This window comes from Amblyraja radiata, chromosome 41 (genome assembly GCF_010909765.2).
Source record: "Amblyraja radiata isolate CabotCenter1 chromosome 41, sAmbRad1.1.pri, whole genome shotgun sequence".
NCBI classification, from domain to species: domain Eukaryota; kingdom Metazoa; phylum Chordata; class Chondrichthyes; order Rajiformes; family Rajidae; genus Amblyraja; species Amblyraja radiata.
In genome coordinates, this window is record NC_045996.1 from 9115400 (window position 1) to 9140163 (window position 24764).

General features: G+C 44.2%; 1 protein-coding gene across 3 annotated transcripts in view; it reads left to right on the top strand.

Moving 5' to 3' along the window:
• LOC116967852 (metastasis-associated protein MTA1-like) overlaps positions 1-16766 on the top strand; it is a 97344-nt gene extending 80578 nt beyond the window's left edge. The window contains exons 17-21 of one of the 3 annotated variants that reach the window (XM_033014475.1): positions 2565-2708; positions 3194-3271; positions 11565-11590; positions 12868-13022; positions 15556-16766. In XM_033014475.1, the coding sequence (XP_032870366.1) occupies positions 2565-2708; positions 3194-3271; positions 11565-11590; positions 12868-13022; positions 15556-15697 (545 nt within the window). In that variant the 3' untranslated portion in view covers positions 15698-16766. The remainder of the gene's footprint in view (positions 1-2564; positions 2709-3193; positions 3272-11564; positions 11591-12867; positions 13023-15555) is intronic. The other 2 variants (XM_033014476.1, XM_033014477.1) reach the window with 2 other exon arrangements.
• Positions 16767-24764: the final 7998 nt, after the last annotated feature.

Sequence of the window (24764 nt, forward strand, 5' to 3'; positions counted from 1 at the left end):
GGGTCAGAATCGTTTTCCAAGGGTAAAAATGTCAAAGGGGTAAAGTTTATTAAAAAAGTTATTTAACACAAATGAAGGGTGGCTGAAAATGCTGCCAGTGATAGTGGTGGAGGCGGATATGATAGTGGCATATAAGAGGCTTTTGGATAGGCACGGACATGCAGAGAATGGAGGGATATGAATCATGTGCAGGCAGAGGAGATTATTTAACGGCGTCATGATCGGTCTGGGCAAGTTAGACCGAAGGGCCTGTTCTTGTGCTGTACTTTCTATGTACTGTTTCTGACGCCCAGCTTCCCATTTTATTTGCAATTATTCAAATTATTCAAAAAAATGAATTGGAATGTGGTTTTGAAAAAGGTAGCTTTCGGCAGATTTAGGGAACAAAGCTGGGGAGGATATGCTAGAGTGCAAAAAGCATGGGGGGGGGGAGTAATCAAGAAAGTAACAAGGAAAGTGAAGAGAATACATGACAGGATTAAGGAAGATCCCAAAGCATGTATGTACGTATATTAGGTTGTAAGTAAGTAACCAGGGAAAGGTCCATGGGGATCACTATGGAGAATGACTTTGCAGTTGCACAGTCGAGTTCCAGACTAATTTACCATCAGAGGAGAAGCTATTAAACGTCTCGGTAGGCTTGGAGGTGGTTAAATCTCCAGGACTTGATGAGATGTATCCCAGATACAAGGGAAATAGTTGGAGCTCTGGCAATTTTTTTTCAGACACCATTAACATCATTTAAAAGTCATGTGGGTACATGGATAGGAAAGATTTAGCGAGCTGTGAGCCAAACCCAGGCAAGTGGGACTAGTGTAGATGGAGCATCTTGGTTGGCACGGGCAATTTGGGATGAAGGGAATGTTTCCATGCTGTCTTACTCTGATGTACTGAGTTTTTCCAGCATTTGCTATTTCTGTTCAGATTTGCAGCATCTTTAGATTTCTTTAAAAATTTTCATTCACCAGGATGTTGCGTGGGCTAATTCTTTTCAGCTATGAGGAGAGATTGAATAGGCTGTAGTTTCGTTAAGTTTACTATTGTCACATGGAAAAGCTTTTGTTTGCCTGCTATCCAGTAAAAGAAAATACTGTATGTGATTAAATTCAAGCCGTCTACAGTGTACAGATAAAGGGTACAGCATTTAGTGGAGACCTTTGAACGATCAGCCATGATCACAATGAATAGCGGTGCTGGCTCGAAGGGCCGAATGGCCTCCTCCTGCACCTATTTTCTATGTTTTCTATGTAGTGCAAGATGAAGTCTGATTAAAGATCGTTCAATGGTCTCCCAAGTTCTGCATTTGTCTTCCTTGGAGCAGAGAAAGCTGAGTGGTATCTGATGGTGTAACATGATATTATGAGAGATTTAGATAGGGTAGGTTGAGAGACATGTTTCCCCTTAGCAGAGACGTCTATAGCATTGGCTTAAGATAAGGGGTAGGAGTTTTAGAGGGGATATGAGAGAATATTTGACTCATAGGGTGGTTGACATTTGGAAAGCATTCCGTGAAAGTAGTGGAGGCAGGTCCCCTCACAACGCTCCTTTAGATGATTACATGAGGCACTATGGCATAGAAGACTGCAGGCCAAATGCTGGAAAATAAGATGAATATAGATGGGAGGCGTGGAAATGGTGGTCAGACGGACCTGTTTCCATGTTCAATGACTAAACAAGGCGTTGATGAAAACCAACAAGCCTGCAAATGCTGGAAATCCAAAAGAAGAATCTAATACGCTGGAAGCACAGCAGATCAGATGGCATTTGTGGAAAGAAACCTGGCTCCTCTTTAGAACTTAGGAAGATTGATTAGTAAGGGTGTCAGAGGTTATGAGAGAAGGCAGAAGAATGGGGTTGGGGGGGGGGTGGGGAGATAGATCAGCCATAATTGAATTATGGAGTAGACTTGATGGGCCAAATGGCCTAATTTTGTTCCTATCCCTTATGACCGTATGATATGGAAGGTTAGACAAAAATGCTGGAAAAACTCAGTGGGTTCAAGTTCAAGTGAGTTTATTGTCATGTGTCCCTGTATAGGACAATGAAATTCTTGCTTTGCTTCAGCACACAGATCATAGTAGGCATTTACTACAAAACAGACAAGTGTGTCCATATACCATAATATAAATATATACACACATTAATAAATAAATTGATAAAGTGCAAATAACAGATAATGGGTTTTAATAATCAGAGTTTTGTCCGAGCCAGGTTTAATAGCCTGATGGCTGTGGGGAAGTAGCTATTCCTGAACCTGGTTGTTGCAGTCTTCTCTTCTTGCCTATGGCGTGCACAGCCTAAAGTTGTAGGACAACTTGTTCTATTTGATTGTGCACGCCGGGTTGATTGCATTCGTCGAAACAGGGCGGACCACGTGAAGGTTGCAATCTCCCACCCCACTCAGCGGGTGAGGCAGCATCTATGGAGCGAAGGAATAGATGGCTTTTCGGGTCGAGACCCTTCTTTATGATATGGATGTAGTGTGGGGTTTGTTGTACCACAGCAAACGTCTGTGGGTTTGTGCTGCAAGCAAGTTAAACATGTCACATTCTTCTATTCTGCAGAACTTCACCCACCTGTTAAGACGGCCCCTAGTCTTGCCATGCATGCAGGCAGTGTGACCCCTGCGAAGATGCCCCCTATCCTGAACCATGGCTCGCCAACAATTCTGGGCAAGCGTAGCTATGAGCAACACAACGGCATTGATGGTCAGTATATATCACACAGAATGATAACGCTCGATTACCCATCCAATAATCTGAGATCTGATTCCATGTTCTTCCCACTGTTACCTCAATCTGTAAAGTAGAAGAGGAAATGTATGCGCTTGAGATGTAACAAAAGTTGACATGGCCATAACCTGTTTATGCTGCCTTCAAATCAAGTCTTGAGACTATGTAAGAGTTCCTGCCTCAGTTGAGCTATGTACAACATAGCCTACAGTAATGGAGCATATTCTACTTGGGATATGCTTTTCCTCTTTGGCGACATATCATGTTGCCTTTTTTAACTGGTGTCCCGTTAAGTTGCTTGGTTTCCTGGGAACTCGAGGGACAAGACAGAGGACTCCTCCTTAACAATGGTGTGCTAAATGGTCCAGTCATGCCTACTGTAGTATGATCGTATCTCAGCTTAACTGAATGTGGTGTTCTATATTGTTCTTCATCACTGTCTGTTGGTCCTTGTTTACCAGGCACGATGAAGAAACGTCTATTGATGCCGTTTAGGGGTAAGACTATTGCGCAGTCGTGCTTACGGCTACACACTCATCGTGAGTGCTTTGTGTTGTCACTCCCCTTGCAAATCCCTTTTGCTTTGATAACCTCCAAAACAGCTTTCTCGTTGCATTTCAGTAAACAGTGCATTCAGAAAGTATTCAGACCCCTTCACTTTTTCCACATTTTGTTACGTTACAGCCTTATTCTAAAATGGATTAAATTCTTTTTTTTTTTATCATCAATCGACACACAATATCCCATAATTAAAAAAGCGAAACAGGTGTTTAGAAATTTTTGCAAAGTAATTAAAACGAAATAACTGAAATATCACATTTACATAAGTATTCAGACCCTTTGCTATGACACTCAAAATTGAGCTTAGGTTCATCCTGTTTTCATTGATTATCCTTGAGATGTTTCCACAACTTGATTGGAGTCCACCAGTGGTAAATCAAATTGATTGGACATGATTTGGAAAGGCATACATCTGTCTATATAAGGTCCCACAGTTGATAGTGCATGTCAGAGCAAAAACCAAGCCATGAAGGTGAAGGAATTGTCTGTAGACCTCCGAGACAGGATTGTGTCGAGGCACGGATCTGGGGAAGGGTATAAAACAATTTCTGCAGCATTGCGGGTCCCAAAGAGCACAGTGGCATCCGTCATTCTTAAATGGAAGAACTTTGGAACCACCAGGACTCTTCATAGAGCTGGCCGCCCGGCCAAACTGAGCAATCGGGGGAGAAGGGCCTTGGTCTTGGAGGTGACCAAGAACCCAATGATCAATCTGACAGAGCTCCAGAGTTCCTCTGTGAGATGGAAGAACCTTCCAGAAGGATAACTATATCTACAGCACTCCATCAATCAGGTCTTTATGGTAGAGTGGCCAGACGGAAGCCACTCCTCAGTAAAAGGCACATGACAGCCCGCTTGGAGTTTGCCAAACGACACCTAAAGGACTCTCAGACCATGAGAAACAAGATTCCTAGGTCTGATGGAACCAAGATTGAACTCTTTGGCCTGAATGCTAAGTGTCACGTCTTGAGGAAACCGGGCACCGCTCATCAGGGTAAAGCATGGTGGTGGCAGCATCATGCTGTGTGGATGTTTTTCAGCGGCAGGAACTGGGAGACTAGTCAGGATTGAGGGAAAGATGAATGGAGCTAAGTACAGAGAGATCCTTGATGAAAATCTGCTCCAGAGCATTCTGGACCTCAGACTGGGGGAGAGGTTCACCTTCCAACAGGACAACGACCCTAAGCACACACGCAAGACAACGTAGGAGTGGCTTTGTGACAAGTCTGTGAATGTCCTTGAATGGCCTAGCCAGAGCCCGGACTTGAACCCGATCAAGCATCTCTGGCGGGACCTGAAAATAGCTGTGCATCGACGCTCCCCATCCAACCTGACAGAGCTTGAGAGGATATGCAGAGAAGAATGGGAGAATTACCCAAATTCAGGTGTGCCAAGCTTGTAGCGTCATACCCAAGAAGACTTGAGGCTGTAATCGCTGCCAAAGGTGCCTCAACGAAGTACTGAGTAAAAGGTCTGAATACTTATGTCAATGTGATATTTCAGTTATTTATTTTTAATTACTTTGCAAAAATTTCTAAACACCTGTTTTCGCTTTTTTGTTATGAGGTATTGTGTGTAGATTGATGATTAAAAAAGTGAAGGGGTCTGAATACTTTCTGAATGCACTGTAGATCAGTTTCTGAACCAAAGCCCCAAAAGACGTAGGATTGCTTACTCATTTAATTGTTTGTGCACTGAGCACGATTTTGGTCTGGGAATAGGATCTCTCTTTGTTCCAGGGTTGAGTGAGTCTTCAGCTGGCATTACTGTTGCTCAGAAACTCTAAATTTGTACCTCCTTGCCTAAATTCTAGGCCTCATTGCACTTAGTTTGATTTATTATCACGTGTACCGAGGTACAGTGAAAATCTTCACTTGAGTCACTTGAGGTGGACTCAGTTTATTTCCCAATTTCCACCTTTCCAGGTGGATTTTACTGTGCTACTTCTGTTTGAGGCATGAAAGGGCAGAGAGAACAAGTGTAATGGGTGGGCTGCAGTGCCGTTTATTTCATGCAGGGACTTGGAATGAGATTGTGCAGTGAAATAGTTTCTTGCACCTTGGAAACAGCATTAAAGTTCTTATTCAGATTTGTCAGGTAAAGTTTGCTTTGGACGCCATGTCACTGTAAGAGCGTACACCACATTAAGAGGAAAAACTTTTCACGAGCGTAGAAGGTCGAGTGGTTATTCGGTTGCAGTGGAACAGTCCCGTGTGGATGTGGAAAGGAGAGGGCCAGGTTGACTGATATATTCAGGCTAGACACAAAAAGCTGGAGTATCTCAACGGGTCAGGCTGCATCTCTGGAGAAAAGGAATAGGTGATGTTTCGAGTCGAGATCCTTCTTCAGACTGAAGGGCCTGTCCCACTGTACGAGGTAATTCAAGAGTTCTCCCGAATTCTCCCCTGATTCGAGCTCGTGTGATGTAAGTAGCGGGTACGTAGGAGCTCGTGGATGTCACGTAGCGGCTTGTACAAGTAACGGTAGATACTCGGGAAAATCCAGTAAACTCGTGACGTGTTTTCAACACTGTAGAATGTCCACGAGTAAAAAAATACTTGTGATGAAAAAAATTGTTACTTTTTACTCGTACGAGCCGCTACGTACATTACACAAGCTCGAATCAGGGGAGAACTCGGGAGAACTCTTGAATGACCTCGTACAGTGGGACAGGCCCTTGAATCAGGGTCGAGACCCGAAACGTCATCTATTCCTTTTCTGCAGAGATGCTGCCTGACCCGCTGAGTTACTCCAGCTTTTTGTGTCTATCTTTGATTGAAACAAGCATTTGCAGTTCCTTCCTACATATGATATATTCAGGCATTGGCTTTGTGGTTATGTTGCTGTAGTGCTTTGAGGGACCGATTCTCTAGTTAATGCGCTGGCTGCAAAACAGGAAAGAACAAATCCTTTTATCGAGTTATGGACTCTGTGCTGAAATAGCTGACTGTCTGGGATGTGAAGTTGGGAATATGCAGCTGTTTTTAATTTTGGATAATATTAATGCGCTAACTAGCTTTTTGAGATGATGATTTGGAGTGTTATCATTTTGCTATTCTTCAGGCTTGTGCCTACTTGTTTTCATAAATTTGTGCCACAAAATTCTTACAGAACAATTGAAGCTGCAAGGCGTCATACTCTCCAGTGGCATGGTTCACGCAACTGATCTACACTCCCTTGCTGTTTTGTTATTGTCTGTATAATATATACCATGCAGTGACTTTACTCCTGTAGATTTCTTGCATCATACGATTAGTTTCCCCATCCTGTATCTTATGATTAGTTTCCCCATCTGGGTAGCACTTGTGTAAAAGGTGATCAGTTTGTAAATCGCAGAAACACACCAAGACAGTCACTGCATTGTATACATTGTTTACATATTCTTGCTTGAATGGTATCACTGTATGTACATTAGCTGCTCATTATCTAGTGAACCTGAATGAGATATACTGTCTAGATTTGGGAATCGCTTAACGCAATTTGCGATGTTGGTACCTCTGATAGTAGACATGAGGCAGGCCATCATAAATCCATCTGCCACCTCAGAAGTCCGGTACCTCGGCTTGAATGTCAGAAATATCTCTCTCATCAGAGATATTTCCTCCAAATCTGACACCAGTTCTGACAGTATTCTGGTTGAGGTCCAATCCTGATAGATGACCTAGTCTCAATCTCATTTTAGATGAGGCTTCGTAAAGGACCTGTCCCACTTACGTGATCTTTTTCGGCGACTGCCGGCATCCGTCATAGTCGCAGTAGGTCCCCGAAAATGTTCAACATGTTGAAAATCCAGTGGCGACCAGAAAAAGGTACGACTCTTTGGGCGACTACTCACAACCATACAGTCGACACGTGTGTTGACATGTCGCGGGGTGACGCCTGTATGGTCGTGAGTAGTCGCCTAAAGAGTCGTACCTTTTTCTGGTCGCCGCTGGATTTTCAACATGTTGAAAATTTTCGGCCATCTGCTGCGACTATGACGGGTGCCGGCAGTCGCTGAAAAAATCATGTAAGTGACACAGGCCCTTTATGATAGTCCAAGCTGGTTTAGAACCTAGTTCTGGGCTGATATGTCCAACCAATCATCTATCAACTAGCTCCCCGATTTGGTAGTTGATGCTATTAAAATTGCTTTTAAATAACAATTGACTACTGCTATAAATGGCTGTAAATCTGGATATCAGTGATAATTAGAATGAGTATAAAATGTTTGAAGCTTCTATTCAAATTTTTAATGAACTATTGCCGAACTATTATTGAATTGTTAATGTCTGTTTAAAATTAATGTTAAAATGTTTGCGTTTTTATTCTGATTTATAATGAACTTGTTGGGTAGAGAGATATCAGTGTGACCACTATGTCCATGTTTTTGCCATTCTGCATAAATGTTTCTCTTGCAGTGCAGTGGAGATGTAACGTACAGCACTTGATTTTACACTGTTCTCTATGTTGATGGGCCATAAAGGAGTCGGGATAATTCAGCCACCCAGGGGCTACTCTTAATTCTTCTCAGGAACATTTAGGGGGATTGTGAATGTTGATTTTTTAAATAACTACATGTGATGGGACTGGAAGATAAAGAGAGTCTGGTGAGACAGGAAAGATAGGAGGCACAGCTTTGAGGTAGAGAGTTAATTCGTATTAACAGCTGGCCATTGGTTTAAAGCCGAACATACGGCAGTAACCTCTTAATAAAGTTGTCATGTAAGGATGCATTTTGGGGTCCCGCATTATTTTTGTGCTTGGGTCTGGAATTGGCCATGTGCTGAGAGAGGGTAAGAAGGATCACATATATTTTGTTTGTATTAATTTCATAAGTTCATCCTGCTGCTATACCTAGGACCCATAAATGGATTGTGAGATTTTAAGGGCCTGTCCCACTTACGCGACTTTTTCGGCGACTTGCCGGCACCCGTCATAGTCGCAGCAGTTTGCCGAAAATTTTCAGCATGTTGAAAATCCAGCGGCGACCAGAAAAAGGTACGACTCTTTGGGCGACTACTCACGCGTGACATGTCGACATGTCGCAGGGTGATGCCTGTATGGTCGTGAGTAGTCGCCCAAAGAGTCGTACCTTTTTCTGGTCGCCGCTGGATTTTCAACATGTTGGAAATTTTCGGAGACCTGCTGCGACTATGACGGGTGTCGGCAAGTCGCCGAAAAAAATCACGTAAGTGGGACAGGCCCTTTAATTCATTGGAGCCATTGAAAGTAGTGGCCAGTGATGGAAGTTAATTTGTGAGATAAATAATATGCATTTTAGTCTCAAATCAAACTTTGATACAATAAAACATGGCAAGTTCCAGGCTGCCTTGAAAACCAGACTTTCTAGACCAAATTCCATCATCTCCTAAAGACTTGTGCATTTCTTTACATTCACTTAATTGGAGTAATGTATGAAATGCCCTGCAAAGGGGAAAGGATATGAATAACCACAGCTAGGGGGCATAGTTTGAAGGAGTGAGGGGCAAACTTTAGGGGAGATATAGAAACATAGAAAATAGGTGTAGGAGGAGGCCATTCGGCCCTTCGAGCCAGCACCGCCATTCATTGTGATCATGGCTGATCGCAGGGCAAGCTTTTTATTTTACAGAAGTTGGTGGCTGTCTAAAACACGCTGTCAGGGATTGTGTAGGAGGCAGGCACAAGTAATATTTTGGAGGTTTTTGGATAGGCACAAGGATATGGAGAGATATCGTTCATGTGCAGGCAGATGAGGTTAGTTTATCTGGCATCATGTTAGACACAGACATTGTGAACTGAAGGGCCCGCTCCTATGTTGCATTTATCTATGTTCTAAAAATTCTGAACAACTGCAACAAGTTCACTTGACAGGAGATATCCATGCCAACCTCCAGTTGTGCAATAAAAAAAGCCTAATGGCAACGGGGTGGATTAGGAATCCAGATGTGCTATACTGGTAAACTGAGTCCAAATCCAGGGTATGTCTGGCATAAATTGAACAAAATACAGCAGTTCGGAATTGATTCCAATTAAAATGAGTTGGCCATTCTTAATTGTTCAATAAGATCATAAGTGATCAGATCAGAATTAGATCATTCAATAGACAATAGGCCATTTGGCCCTTCGAGCCAGCACAGCCATTCATGGCTGATCATCCCCAATCAGTACCCCGTTCCTGCCTTCTCCCCATATCCCCTGACTCTGCTATTTTTAAGAGCCCTATCTAGCTCTCTCTTGAAAGCATCCAGAGAACCTGCCTCCACCGCCCACCGAGGCAGAGAATTCCACAGACATTCGGCCCATCAAGTCTACTCCGCCATTCAATCATGGCTGATCTATCTTTTCCTATCTTGACCCCATTCTCCTATCTTCTCCCCATAGCCCCTGGCACCCGTACTGATCAAAAATCAATCTATCTCTGCCTTAAAAATATCCACTGACGCTCTCCACAGCCTTTTGTGGCAGTGAATTCCACAGATTCACCACCTTCTGGCTAAATAGATTCCTCCTCATCTCCTTCCTAAAGGAACATCCTTTAATTCTGAGGCTGTGCCCTCTGGTCCTGGACTCTCCCACGAGTGAAAACATCCTCTCCACATCCACTCTATCCAGGCCTTTCACTATTCAATCCCCTTACCCATTACAGCTGGTGATGAATGTCTGACCCGCAAAGATTGACCAGACACCTTCATGAGGACCTTCTGAGTCTAGGGCTCGCTCTCCAGGATAGGTTCCCTTCCTGTCGCCTTCTTACAAATATCTGTTTAATTTCCTTTCCTTAATATAATTACTTCGGAAACTAAAATGCAGATGCTGGAAATCTGAAATTTCTAAAAACAAAAGAAAATGCTGGAAATATTTACCAGGTCAAACAATATCTGCAGAAAGAGGAACACCAGTATTTCCGATCGAAGATCCTTTGGCAGAACTCTCCCAATTTTGGTGAGGAGTTTTTGAACTGAAGCATTAGCTTAGGTTCTCTCTCCGTAGATGCTGCCTGACCTGCTGAGTGTTTCCGACACTTTTAAAAAGTTGGGGGGTTTTTTTCATCCTTTTTGCTCTGTTCAATGTCTAGCTGCATTTCTGATGCCACAGATAGAGTTTTAGTCATTCAAAGGTGAACCTTCATGAACAGAGTTTGTTCCTGATCATTATGTGGCCTGGCGGTCACAGTGGCACAGCGGTAGAGTTGCTGCCTTACAGCAAAATGCAGTGCCCGAGTCCGAGACCCAAAATGCAGTGCCTACGGGTGCTGTCTGTATGGAGTTTGTACGCCTCCCCGTGATCTGCGTGGGTTTTCTACGAGATCTTCGGTTTCCTCCCACACTCCAAAAACGGACAGGTTTGTAGGTTAATTGGTTTGATTAATTGGCTTGATAAAAATTGTCCAAGTTGGCGATATGCAGAGTAATGCCCTGCCGACTACAAAATTCAGGTTCAGAAGGGACCTGTAGTGGTTTAGATGGCAGGAGATTCCCCCATCTCTTCTGGGGTCTAATTTCACGGCTGCCAGTTGCTATCGGTTGCCTCTTTGTGCAAATGTGGGTCGATCAGTGTTAATCTTACCCTTGCCTGCAAGATAACTGAGAGAGGGTTCCTGCTCTGTAATCCCTGGCCACCAGGCCTCACCGGATCAACCTACCTTTCTTGACCTTTCTCTTCTAGTGCTTGTACAATATACATTTTGTCCCCCTGAGGCTGAAAACAATACAATACGACAATACAATACGGTTCTATTCGTCACATTGCACATAAAGTGCGAGTGAAATGAATTTGTCAGCAGCGGTACAATGATAAAGAACACACAATACACAATAAAAATGTAACACAAACATCCACCACATCATTCATCACTATGGTGGAAGGCACAAAATTTTGGCCAGTTCTCCTCCATTTTCCCCCGTGGTCGGGACCTCGGCAAATAGAGGCAGACCAGATCAAGGCTGTGTTGCAGTCGGGTTTGAGCATGCTGCCTGGGTCCTTGAATTTATTTTTTAAGCCGGCAATATCCCCGGTGCTTTTTCTTGGTGGGTGATGATGAGGTTTGTAGAGTTCCAATGTACACAAAAGCAGTAAGCTTGCAACATATCCAATATATTCACCTACTTTTAACTCTGGTGGGTTAGAAGCAGCCAGTGGTGAATTCTGAGCTCATTTTGGTGGGAGAAGGGGATTATTAAAAATAGTTTAAAAAACTACAAGAATATTTTTGCGAGAATATTTGCTTGGTGTCAAATAGCTGATGGTAAGGCGGTTTCATGTTATCATCATACGTAGTACTAATATTAATTTTTGCTTTTTAATTAGCTAATCATGGACAAGTTAGACAAATGGTAAGTTTCTGTCGCGTACATAGTGTATTTTAACAAGTTATGTTTCAAAGTGTGCTTATGTGAGAAGTCCTTCTTCAACCCTACCATTAAATCTCCTTAGGTAGACAAAAATGCTGGAGAAACTCAGCGGGTGCAGCAGCATCTATGGAGCGAAGGAAATAGGCAACGTTTCGGGACGAAACGTTGCCTATTTCCTTCGCTCCATAGATGCTGCTGCACCCGCTGAGTTTCTCCAGCATTTTTGCCTACCTTCGATTTTCCAGCATCTGCAGTTCCTTCTTAAACATTAAATCTCCTTAATTGGTTCCAGAGTTATTTAATAGAGTACAATTAAATTTGTAGGTTAATTGGTTTGGTAAATGTAAAAATTGGCCCTAGTGGGTGTGGGATAGTGTTAATATGGGGGAATCGCTGGTCGGTGTGGTCTCGGTGGGCCGAAGGGCCTGTTTCCGTGCTGTATCTCCATACAAAATTAAATGTAAAACCTCCTCTACGCTATTGCATTGAACATTCAGCACACATTACCTTTAAGTGTATAAATATATATACGTACATACTACTGTATGTACGTATATATATTTATTGCTCATTATTCTATGTTCGCTCTTCTGGGTGAGATGCTAACTGCATTTCGTTGTCCCTGTACTGTACACTGCACAATGACAATAAAGATTGAATCTGAACCTGATAGAATAAATTCTCCCAAGTTCGGTAGAGATGGGACCGATGCAGAGTAAATCTTCCATGCTGTGCCTTCAAGCACTTCCAACACAGATGCCACATATACCGGCCTCACAATGTATCTGACGATTGTCACATCACATTCTTTCACAACATGGGGTTTTTCCCGGGTGCTCCATCTGGGTTCCTCCCACACTCCAAAGACGTACAGGTTTGTAGGTTAATTGGCTTCGGTAAAAATTGAAAATTGTCGCGAGTGTGTGGGATAGTGCTAGTATACGGGGATCGCTGGTCGGCGCGGAGTCGGTGAGCCGAGGGGCCAGTTTCTGCATTCTATCTCTAAACTAAAAACTGATACAAGGGTTCAAATGTACTTTATTGTGACATGTACCCTAGATATAGAGCAACATTCTTGGTTTTGCATACAATTCAGTAAAATTGTACTATATACATAACTACAATCATATCTAAGTACAAGAGTGCAACTATTGTAGTGTAAGAATAACAGACATGTTTGGAACATAAGGATGGAAGAATTGTTTTTGAAGGTCTCGTACTTGTACTCCAGAGTAGTAATGGTTTGCTTCATATGACAGACTGCCATTAACCGAGGTTACATGATTAATGGGAAGCCATACTCAAGAAACCCTAAAGTGCTGAAGCCAGGCTCCCTTCCGCCAATGAAGGGGAGGAGAATGAACTGGATCGATGCACCTGATGATGTGCTTTTCATAGCAACAGACGAGACTCGGTAATTAATACATTATTCTATTTTAGATGACCTTTTTACCCTATATGGATCATGGCGTCTATTGAACCTGGTGATACATCTTTGTTAATACATCCTGTCAATTTGTATCGCGACATGAATTGTGAGCTGCAATTTGAATTAGCAACTCCCAAATCTCTTGATGATAGTTGCTTTTGTAGTAAAAATGTTAAAAGCACTTTACAAGATATGTGACTAGCGGAGTTCCGCAGGGGTCGGTGCTGGGGCTGCTACTCTTCATGTTGTATATTAATGGTTTGGACGAGGGGATTGTGGCCAAGTTTGCGGATGATATGGAGATAGGTGGAGGGGCAGGCAGTGTGGAGAAAGCAGGGACTCTGCAGAAGGACTTGGGCAGGGTGGGAGAGTGGGCAGAGAAGTGGCAGATGGAATATAGTGTAGCAAAGTGTGGAGTCGTGCATTTTGGTAATAGGAATAAAGGCGTAGAAGAAAGGAAGAGCCAGAGGGCTGAGGGAGAGCTGAGAAGTGATGAGCCACAGGGAGATCAGGTTAGGGAGAGAGGGAAAGCAAGGGTTACTTGAAGTTAGAGAAGTCAATGTTCATACCGCTGGAGTGGAATGTCATCTCATGAAGCTCAATCTGGAGAAGCAGAACTTTAATACATCAGAAAGGGGAAGGGGATAAAGAGTAGAAGGCAAGACATTGACAAGTGCAGAGGACCTTGCCGATTCACAGGCCCATGAAGTTGGCATGCCACTAGGTAGTTAAGAAGCATAAAGGACCTTCATTTACAGGCCGTATAGACAGACATGGCAGGAAGAAAGCTTTCAAACCTACACAAAATTTTATAGACATTATTATAATTCTACGAAAAATAAAGCAAGATCTTGATGTCTTATAACATGAGACTCAGCAATCTGAGGAAACCAGCAGGAGCAGATGGTGATTAATTTTAAGTGCGAGGATGGGAGGGGAGAATGAGAAGTGGAATATAAAAATAGAATGATTCCGTGGGTGGAACTTTGAGGCTTTAAATATAAATAGGAATTGTTTAAGTGCAGAATAGGCCAAAAACTTCAACAACCCCTTGGGAGTTATCAATGTACCAAAAAAACCACCAGTAAAGAAATTGGTGGCGCTGTACAACACGGGATGGCACGGTGGCGCAGCGGTAGAGTTGCTGCCTTACTGCGCCAGAGACCCGGGTTCGATCCTGACCACGGATGCTGTCTGTGTGGAGTGTGCACTTTCTCCCTGTGACCATCTGAGTTTCCTCTGGGTGCTCCAGTTTCCTCCCATATCCCAAAGATGTGCAGGTTTGTAAGTAAATTGACCTCCATAAATTGTCTCTGGTGTGTCGGGAGTGGATGTGAAAGCGGGATAACATAGAACTAGTGTGAACTGTCGGCATTTCACTAGAGCGACTGTCAGCATGGACTCGGTGGACTGAAGATGTCTGAAGAAGGGTCTCGACCCAAATTGTCACCCATTCCTTCTCTCCAGAGATGCAGCCTGTCCCGCTGATTTACTCCAGCCTTTTGAGTCTATCTTCGGTGGTCTGAAGTGCCTGTTTCCATGCTGTATTTCTAAACTCTACATTATAGAGATACAACATGGAGACGGGGCCCTTAGGCCTACCAAGTCCACGCCAACCGTCGATCACCTGTTTACACTAGTTCCATGTTATCCCACTTTCTCATCCACTCCCTGCACATTAGGGGCAATTTTCCTGAGGAGACTTAACTACAAACACACACTGTTTATAATGTGGACGGAAACGAGAGGAAACCGCCTCAGTTGCAGAGTGAACGTGCAAACTCCACGCAGACAGCACCCAAACTCAGGATCGACCCCGGGGTCTCTGGTGCTGCGAGGCAGCAGCTCTGCCTATTTGAAATGAGGCATTATACCTGCATTCCTGTAGCACTGCCATTCAATGTGATCGTGGCTGATCATCCAAAATCAGTACCCCGTTCCTGCTTTCTCCCTTGATGTTGTTAGCCCCAAGAGCTAAATCTCTCTCTTGAAAACATCCAGTGAATTGGCCTCCACTGCCTTCTGTGGCGGATAATTCCACAGATTCACAACCCTGTGGGTGAAAAAGTTTTTCCTTATCTCAGTCCTAAATGGCCGACCCCTTATTCTTAAATTGTCTCCCCTGGTTCTGGACTCCCCCAACGTTGGGAATATTTTTCCTGCATCTAGCCTGTCCAATCCCTTAAGAATTGTAGGTAGACAAAAATGCTGGAGAAACTCAGCGGGTGCGGCAGCATCTATGGAGCAAAGAAAATAGGCAACGTTTCGGGCCGAAACCCTTCTTCATCGACTTCGCCGCTAACTTCCATCCGGCACTCAAATACACCTGGACTATTTCCGACACTTCCCTACCATTTCTTGACCTCACTTTCCCCATCGCAGGTAACCGACATCCACTATAAACCCACTGAAAAAACTCCACCTTAAGAATTGTATATGTTATTCTACTTGGTAAGTCAGCGACATTATACCAGGCATTGTGGAGTTTTATTAAATATTCTCTCTCTCTCAACACCAGGAAGGTGCGTAAGATGCTGGGTCCGGTGGACATGAAGAGAGCAGCACGCCAGCCCTACAGGCAGATTCTGATCCGACAAGGACGTGCGTCGCAGCAGCCGAGGCAACCCATGAATGAAGAACCCATTGTCATTGAGGATTAATGCCAAGTGCAGTTTTAAATAAAGCAAGAGACTGTAGTCCCTGTTATACTTGAACCTTCAGAACGCATGAAGTAGAGCTTCTGAACTAGACTCCGAATCAAGTGCTTGTCAGCCTCGCGTTTAAGATCAAATTGAAGGATTATTATTTGTTAGATTCCCAGTGTCCGTGCAGAATGGATGATGGCAGCGGATGAACAGTGGCTACAATTCCAGGCAGCTCAAACAGCCTCTTCCACATTCACCATTGCCCTCGAGAATCAAGAGCTGCCAGGTGATGTTACTTGCAAACCTGAATGGCCTGCGGTTCCCTTGGTTCTTCTGAACTAGCCTCTGCTCCAGTTTGTGCTGAAGGGGGGGGGGGGGGGGGAGGGGGGACAGAACAGTGTGGTTGTCTTTGGTTTGGCAAAAGGTTTTTTTTAAGAAAAAAAAAAGAAAAGAAAAAAAAAAGTAAGAATTCCTTTTATTTTGAGAATTGTCTGTAATAGTTTAAGGAGGTGCCGTTTATCCTCGGTTTAAGAAGCAAGTTTTGTTTTTATGGACGGGTTGCGTGCAGTTAATGCAGTGCATTGTTTTTGCATGTTACACTGTATATTGTATCCTTGATCCCATTTAAAATGGTGCAGTTTTCCAATGGAGCAGAAGAGGAAAAAAAAACTTTCTTAAAGACTTTTTTTCATGTAATGACCTTGAATCTTTTCATCACTTGAGATTCGTTATTGCAAGTTTCACAGTGAATAATTATGTACAAAATATTTTTCCATGTTTCTGACTTGGGTTGTGTTTGAAGCACCCAGATTTTCACAGTGAGATATATTACTACGACAAGGTTCAATAGTTTAGTGTGCTGATATGTACATACACTGCAAATGTAGTTGGTAAGTTAGTGTTATTCAGTCATTCCATAGGATTCAGGGGAGGGACAGGGAGTGTAAAGTTTTACTGATTCTCTTTGTTACAGCGTAAGGTAGTACAGCATCTGCTGGAGCAACATGGGACAGTGCCCAGCGCAGAGCATTCAAATGAAGGTCATCCTTAGCCGTTCACAAATAAAGCATCAACTGAAATACTACTACAGTTACTTTATTTTACTCCAAACTCTTTTATTTTGTGAACTGTCGATGTAATGTTTTGATTTGACAAGTGCAGTAAGGTTATTTTTCAGATCTCTGTCAGCTCTTGTGCCTTTGTACGGACTTTGTATTTTCTGACACATTCTCTCTACTTTTTGGTCAAAGAAGCATTTTTCTCGTCTAGACGAGTCAGGAAGCATCCGTGCAGACAATAGGTAGGAGACCTTTTGGGCCACGACCCTCCGCCAGGCACTGTTCCCTCCATAAATGCTGCCTGACCCGCTGAGTTACTCCAGTGCTCTGTGTTTTGCTCAAGATTCCAGCGTCTGCAGTGCCTTGAGTCTCCATTTTCCCCGCCTAGTTCGGTAGCAAGAAATTAATGATGTGACATTAATTTTCACTCAGACCGCAGGCACGATTTGCAACTTGCTGAGAGCTGCCCGTTCTTCAAAGTTCTTCCCTCTACTTAAGGGCCTGTCCCACTGTACAAGGTAATTCAAGAGTTTCCCCTGATTCGAACTCGGAGAATTAAGGTAATAGCCGCTCGTAGGTACACAGAGCTCTCGTGGACTTTTTTCAACATGTTGAAAAAACTTCACGAACTTACCGCGTTTCCCGAGTACCTGACGTTAGCGTTACGAGAGACGTCCCGAGCTCCGACGTACCCATTACGTACATTCTACGTACCTACCACGAGTTTGATTTTTTTTTAAACTCGGGAGAGCTCTTGGGTAAACACGTATAGTGGGACAGGCCCTTAACACTCTCCTCCACCTCGTCCTCTGCTGGTCCTCACTCTTAACAACTTCTCCTTCGACGCCTCCTACTTCCTCCAATTCAAAGGCATAGCTATGGCCACTCGCATGGGACCTAGCTATCCCTGCCTCTTTGTAGGGTACATTGAACATTCCCTGTTCCAGGCGTTCACTGGCCCTATCCCCGAACTCTATCTCCATTACATTGATGACTGCATCAGTGCTACCTCCTGCACCCATGCAGAACTCGTGGATTTCACCAACTTCACCATCAATTTCCATCCTGCACCCTAATTCATTTGGACTATCTCCGGCACCTCCCTCCCCTTTCTTGATCTCACAGTCTCCATCACAGGAAATAGACCACCGACTGATGTCTATTAGAAACATAGAAAATAGGTGCAGGAGTAGGCCATTCGGCCCTTTGAGCCTGCACCGCCATTCAATATGATCATGGCTGATCATCCAACCTTTTATAAACCCTTTGACTCCCACAACTATCTCGACGACACTTCTTCCCACCTTGCTCCCTGCAAAGGCTCTATCCCCTACTCCCAATTCCTCCGTCTACACTGCATCTGCCCCCAAGATGAGGTGTTCCATACCAGCGCATCCAAGATGTCCTCATTCTTTAGGGAATGGGGTTCCCCTTTTCCATCATAAGCGAGGCCCTCACACGTATTTCCTCGGTGCTTCGCCCTTGCTCCCCCTTCCCTTAGTCGCAACAGAGACAGAGTCCCCCTGGTCCTCACCTTTCACCCCATCAGCCGTTGCATGCAACACATAATCCAACATTTTCGCCACCTCCAACGGGATCCCACCACTATTCACGTCTTCCCATCTCCAACCCTTTCCGCCTTCCGCAGAGACCATTCCCTCTGCAGCTCACTGGTTCACATCCCTTCCCACCCAAACCACCCCCTCCCCAGGTACCTGCAGGAGATGCAACACCTGTCGCTATACCTCCTCCCTCGACTCTGTCCAGGGACCCCGACAGTCCTTTCAGAGGTCACTTGCATCTCCTCCAACCTCATCTACTGTATCCGTTGTTCAAGGTGTGGACTCATATATCGGCGAGAATGGGTGATCATTTCACTGTACACCTTCGCTCAGTCCGCCTGGGCCAACCTGATCTCCCAGTTGCCAAACATTTTAATTCTCCTTCTCATTCCTACACGGACCTTTCTGTCCTAGGCCTCCTCCATTGTCAGAGTGAGGGAAAACACAAATTGGAGAAACAGCATCTCATATTTCGCTTGGGCAGCTTCCAGATTTCTCTAACTTCAAGTAACCTTTGCATTCCCTCTCTCTCCATCCCTCCCCCACCCAAGGCGTACCAGCTTCAAAGTCATCTTGCTGAATTTCATTGTCTGTACTTGTTCTCACCTACCAATGGCCTATGTTATAACCATATAACAATTACAGCACAGAAACAGGCCATCTCGGCCCTTCTAGTCCGTGCCGAACACGTATTCTCCCCTAGTCCCATCTACCTGCACTCAGACCATAACCCTCCATTCCTTTCCCATCCATATAACTATCCAATTTATTTTTAAATGATAAAATCGAAATGTTATATTCATTTGTTCTATCTCTCTACATTACCATCCATATCTCTCGATTCTCTTTCCCCTGACTCTCAGTCTGAAGAAGGTTTTTGACCTGAAACGTCACCTATTCCTTTTTCTCGTCTGGATGTGATGCTGCCTGACCCGCCGAGTTACTCCAGCTTTTTGTGTCTCTCTTCGAGAGCTGCCCGTTCGTTGGCCATTTGGCATCGCACTCTGCTGATGGTGTCGAGTCCCTGGGGATGCAATATTCAAAATGCTCACCTTCACTGAGTACACTTGCTGAAGGTGCTGATGTTTAGTTTAGAGATACAGTGCAGAAGCAGGCCCATTGGTCCACCAAGTCCACACCGACCAGCGACCACTGGCACTATCCTACGCACTAGGGACAATTTACAGAGGCTACTTCTTCTTCCGTGTGGCGTGCACAGCCTAAAGTTGTTGGACAGCTTGTTCTATTTGATCTTCCGTTTGTGCACGTCGAGTTGATTGCATTAGTCGAAACAGGGCGGACCACGTGCAGGTTGCAATCTTCCACCCCACAGAAGCTACAAATCTATACGTCTGGGGTGTGGGAGGAAAATGGAGCACCTGAAGAAAACCCACGCGGTCGAACTCGGGTCTCTGGCGCTATAAAGCAGCAACTCCTCTGCCTCACCACCATGCCATCCTTGTGCCATCGTACCACCCTATTCTCTCTTTCTCAGTTTCCAGGTCATTGTTGGTTCTGAGTGATTATTGCAACATTGTATAGTGTGTATACATGTGGTACAAATAAGCAACGACCTCCAGGCACCACCCAATCGTTTAACAAGACAATTTGAAGGCATCTGATATTACTGTGTATCCCTGGGTCGATGGGAATGCCGATTGTAACCTTTGCAATTGGATGTTGTGCTCTCGTTTCTTCCACTCCCCAACCAACTCCTATGTCGGAAGCTGAGGAAGGAAGCTTGTTTACCGTATTGAGAAAACTGACATTTGATAATATATATTGTTGAAACTTATCAAATTGTATCAGGCTGGAACAAATATTGGGTAACTGCAGTTGTCAGCAAACTTAAAACTCCAATACTGTAAATTATCTTTTTGCTTGTGATCGGTAAATATTTTAAATCTTTCTCCCCTAATTTCAAGCTTCTCTGTGAAGTGAATCTAATTTGCAGGGTGCGTTATTGATAAGATCGGGCGGCACGGTGGCGCAGCGGTAGAATTGGTGCCTTACAGCACTTGCAGCGCCGGAGACCCGGGTTCGATCTCGACTACAGGTGCTGTCTGTACGGAGTTTGTACGTTCTCCCCGTGACCGCATGGGTTTTCTCCAAGATCTTCGGTTTCCTCCCACACGTCAAAGACGTACAGGTATGTAGGTTAATTGGCTCAGTGTATGTGTAACATTGTCCGTGATGTGTATAGGTTAGTGTTAATGTGCGGGGATCGGCTGGTCGGTGTGGACTCGGTGGTCCGAAGTGCCTGTTACTGTGCTATATCTCTAAACGAAAATAAACTAGATGACACATACTGACCGGCATCTCCTCTCAAGAACCTCAACCGCAGAGCTGCAGTTCACAGAAAGCTTTCATCTGTCCACACTCAGAGACTGAGCTTGAAGCATAGAAGAGAATGGGCCTAACTCCAAAACAAAGAACCTCTACCAACCTCTCCTTACCGCTCATCAAGCCTTAGCGGTTTGTACACGCTAGAATTTAGAAGATTGAGGGGGGATCTTATAGAAACTTACAAAATTCTTAAGGGGTTGGACAGGCTAGATGCAGGAAGATTATTCCCGATGTTGGGGAAGTCCAGAACAAGGGGTCACAGTTTAAGGATAAGAGGGAAGTCTTTTAGGACCGAGATGAGAAAATCATTTTTTACACAGAGAGTGGTGAATCTGTGGAATTCTCTGCCACAGAAGGTAGTTGAGGCCAGTTCATTGGCTATATTTAAGAGGGAGTTAGATGTGGCCCTTGTGGCAAAAGGGATCAGGGGGTATGGAGAGAAGGTAAGTATGGGATATTGATTTGGATGATCAGCCATGATCATATTGAATGGCGGTGCAGGCTCGAAGGGCCGAATGGCCTACTCCTGCACCTATTTTCTATCTTTCTATCACTGCCCCTGCTGCTAAAGGTCTGACTAGATCCACAGCAGGATAAGGAGACCACCATTAACATGCTCTGCTAACCAGACGTCGCCTGAATTAAGGTTATAATTACACATGACCAACTCCAGTAGGCAGGCCATGCTTGCCAATTAGATTCTTTAAACAAGCTCTCCGAGCTCCAAGAGATTATCAGGAAATGCTTCAATGGGTTTTGTCAAATTTCCTTGGAGTAATGTAACATCCTCATTAACTTCCGGGAATCCCTGGCACCGAGGATCTGTGGCAGCCCAGATGAAGAAGCAGTAGGACTCCCCCACTGCCAGTACTGGCTGCCTCCTGCCCTACCAGAGCCAGAGGCTACAAATTGTACTCCGGCCCCTTCAGCTATGCATCCGAGACACTGTCTGTGGAGTGATTCAGTCAGATCTTGCAATTGTATGACCCCAGAAACCAGCACCAGCAGTTACTGGCTTATCTAATGCAGACTCATTTGAAGAACCGTGAATCTTGCTACCAAGATTCAAGGGCGGCACAGTGGGTATACCTGTTGCCTCGCAGCACCAGAGGCCCTTGTTTCATTCTGATCTCGGGTGCTGTCTGGAGTGGAGTTTGCACAAGTTCCATGTGAACCTGTGCGTTTCCTCTGGGTGCTCCAGTTTTAGAAACATAAAAATTAGGTGCAGGAGTAGGCCATTCGGCCCTTCGAGCCTGCACCGCCATTCAATATGATCATGGCTGATCATCCAACTCAGTATCCCGTACCTGCCTTCTTTCCATACCCTCTGATCCCCTTAGCCACAAGGGCCACATCTAACTCCCTCTTAAATATAGCCAATGAACTGGCCTCGACTACCCTCTGTGGCAGAGAGTTCCAGAGATTCACCACTCTCTGTGTGAAAACATTTCTTCTCATCTCGGTTTTAAAGGATTTCCCCCTTATCCTTAAGCTGTGACCCCTTGTCCTGGACTTCCCCAACATCGGGAGCAATCTTCCTGCATCTAGCCTGTCCAACCCCTTAAGATTTTCTCCCACATCCCAAAGACGTGCGAGTATGTAGGTTAAATGGCCTCTGTAAATTGCCCCTAGTGTCAAGCCAGCATTCGACAGAGTGTGGAAGCAAGATGTCTTGGTAAAACTGGAGTCATTGAACATTCAAGGGAAAACATTCCAACGGAGGGAAAATGATTGTGACTGTTTGAGATCACCTTCCCAACCCAGGACATCATTGTAAAGTGGAGACACAAGGAACTATAGATGCTGGAATCTTGTGCAAAAAACACAAAGTGTTGGAGAAACACGACCGGTCAGGCAGCATCTGTCGATGCTTCAGTATGAAGAAGGGTCCCGACCAAAAACGTCCCCTCATCCTTTTTCTCCAGAGATGCTGCCTGATCTGCTGAGTTACTCCAGCATTTTGTGTCTGTCTATGGATGGAAAATGGAGAGGTGAACTACAATACAATACCGTTTATTGTCATTTGAACCTCAAATGAAGTTCAAACGAAATTTGGTTTCTGCAGTCATGCAACAAGATAAAAAACCGAGACACACAATTTACACAATTTACACAAACATCCATCACAGTGAATCTCCTCCTCACTGTGATGGAAGGCAAAGTCATTGTCTCTCCCCTGTTTTCCATTCTTCTCCCGATGTTAAAGCCCCCGGCGGGCGATGGAGAGTCCCGTGGCCGATAAGGCCGCGCCGGGCGTTGTAAGGCCCTGCTCCGGGTCTTGATGTTGGAGCCCCCGGCGGTCGATGGCAAGTCCCGTGGCCGTTAAGGCCGCGCCGGGCGATGTAAGGCCCTGCTCCGGGTCTTGATCTTGATGTTGGGTGGGGTCCCTTCTTCAGCCTGTCATTCCCTCCACAGATGCTGCCTGACGCACCAAGTTACTCCAGCAGTTTGTTTTTGCACATTATTGTTAGAGTTCTTCAGGTCAGTGTGCTAGCCCCAACAATCTTCGGATTCTTCATCAATGACTTTCAATAATCTGAGGATGTCTGCTGCCGATTGCTCAAGCCAATTCCATTGTGAACTCCTCCGTAAATGAATCAGCCTATGTCTGCATACATCTAGACGTGCGCTAATATTTGCACCGCAAAAGTGTCAGACAATGAGCATCAACAACAGAAAGTTTGACATTCAATGACATTAGCTTTGCCAAGTTCCCCCACCATTAATATCCTGGAGGTCACCAGAAGCTCAACTGGATCACCCACTTAAATATCGTGGGTATAAGAACAGATCAGAGACTGGGTATACTCAGTAAATTACTCCTCTGATTTCCCCAAAGCCTTACCATCAGCTACAAGGTACAAGTCGGGTCTACAATGCTACTTGCTGAGATGATTGCAACATCATGAATACTCTTGGGGGGGGGGAAACGCAGCAGACTGGGGAAATTGAGGTGGTTCTTCCTGGAGCAGTGAGGATTGGAAAGAGATATGATGTTTTCAAAATCATTTACAAGGAGAATCCAGGTTAGAAAGAGATAGCTGGCGAAACTTGACTGAGCACCAGAAAGGGTTTCTGATGAAGAAAGAAGCAAGCCATTCAGAAAATGGCACTTGGAATTAATGGAATTTCCTAATTGGATATGGGATTATCTAATACAAGACAGAGCAATGTTGAAGGGATGTTTTGTGATTGTAATATATATATAAAAGATCTGGATGTGAATGTTGGAGACACGATTAGTAAGGTTGCCGATTACATGAAAATTAATGGTGTTACATAAGTAAGTAAGTTTATTGGCTAAGTATTCACATACAAGAAATTTGCCTTGGCGCTCCACCCACAAGTAACAACATGACATACAGTGACAGTTACGAATTAGTGAGAAGTGTAATCTTCAGTTACTATATTGATGAGATGATAAGGTGGGCAGACTGCTGGTAGATAGAGTTTAATCCTGAAATATATGAAGTGGAGGACTAATGAGGCTGGAATGAATGGTAGGACTCTTTAAAAAGTTCAGATGAAGAGGGATCCTGGTGTATATTTCCAAGATTCATGATACTGTGATTAAGGGATATGGTTTAGTTGCCTTCTTTAGGTGGGATATACAGTGGCTTGCAAAAGTTTTCATACCCCTTGAACTTTTCCACATTTTGTCACGTTACAACCACAAACGTAAATGTATTTTATTGGGATTTTATGTGATAGACCAACACAAAGTGGCGCATAATTGTGAAGTGGAAGGAAAATGATACATGGTTTTCAAATTTTTTTACAAATAAAAAACTGAAAAGTGTGGCGTGCAAAAGTATTCAGCCCCCCTGAGTCAATACTTTGTAGAACCACCTTTCGCTGCAATTACAGCTGCAAGTCTTTTAGGGTATGTCTCTACCAGCTTTGCACATCTAGAGACTGAAATTTTTGCCCATTCTTCTTTGCAAAATAGCTCAAGCTCAGTCAGATTGGATGGAGAGCGTCTGTGAACAGCAATTTTCAAGTTTTGCCAGAGATTCTCAATTGGATTTAGGTCTGGACTTTGACCGGGCCATTCTAACACATGAATATGCTTTGATCTAAACCATTCCATTGTAGCTCTGGCTGTACGTTTAGGGT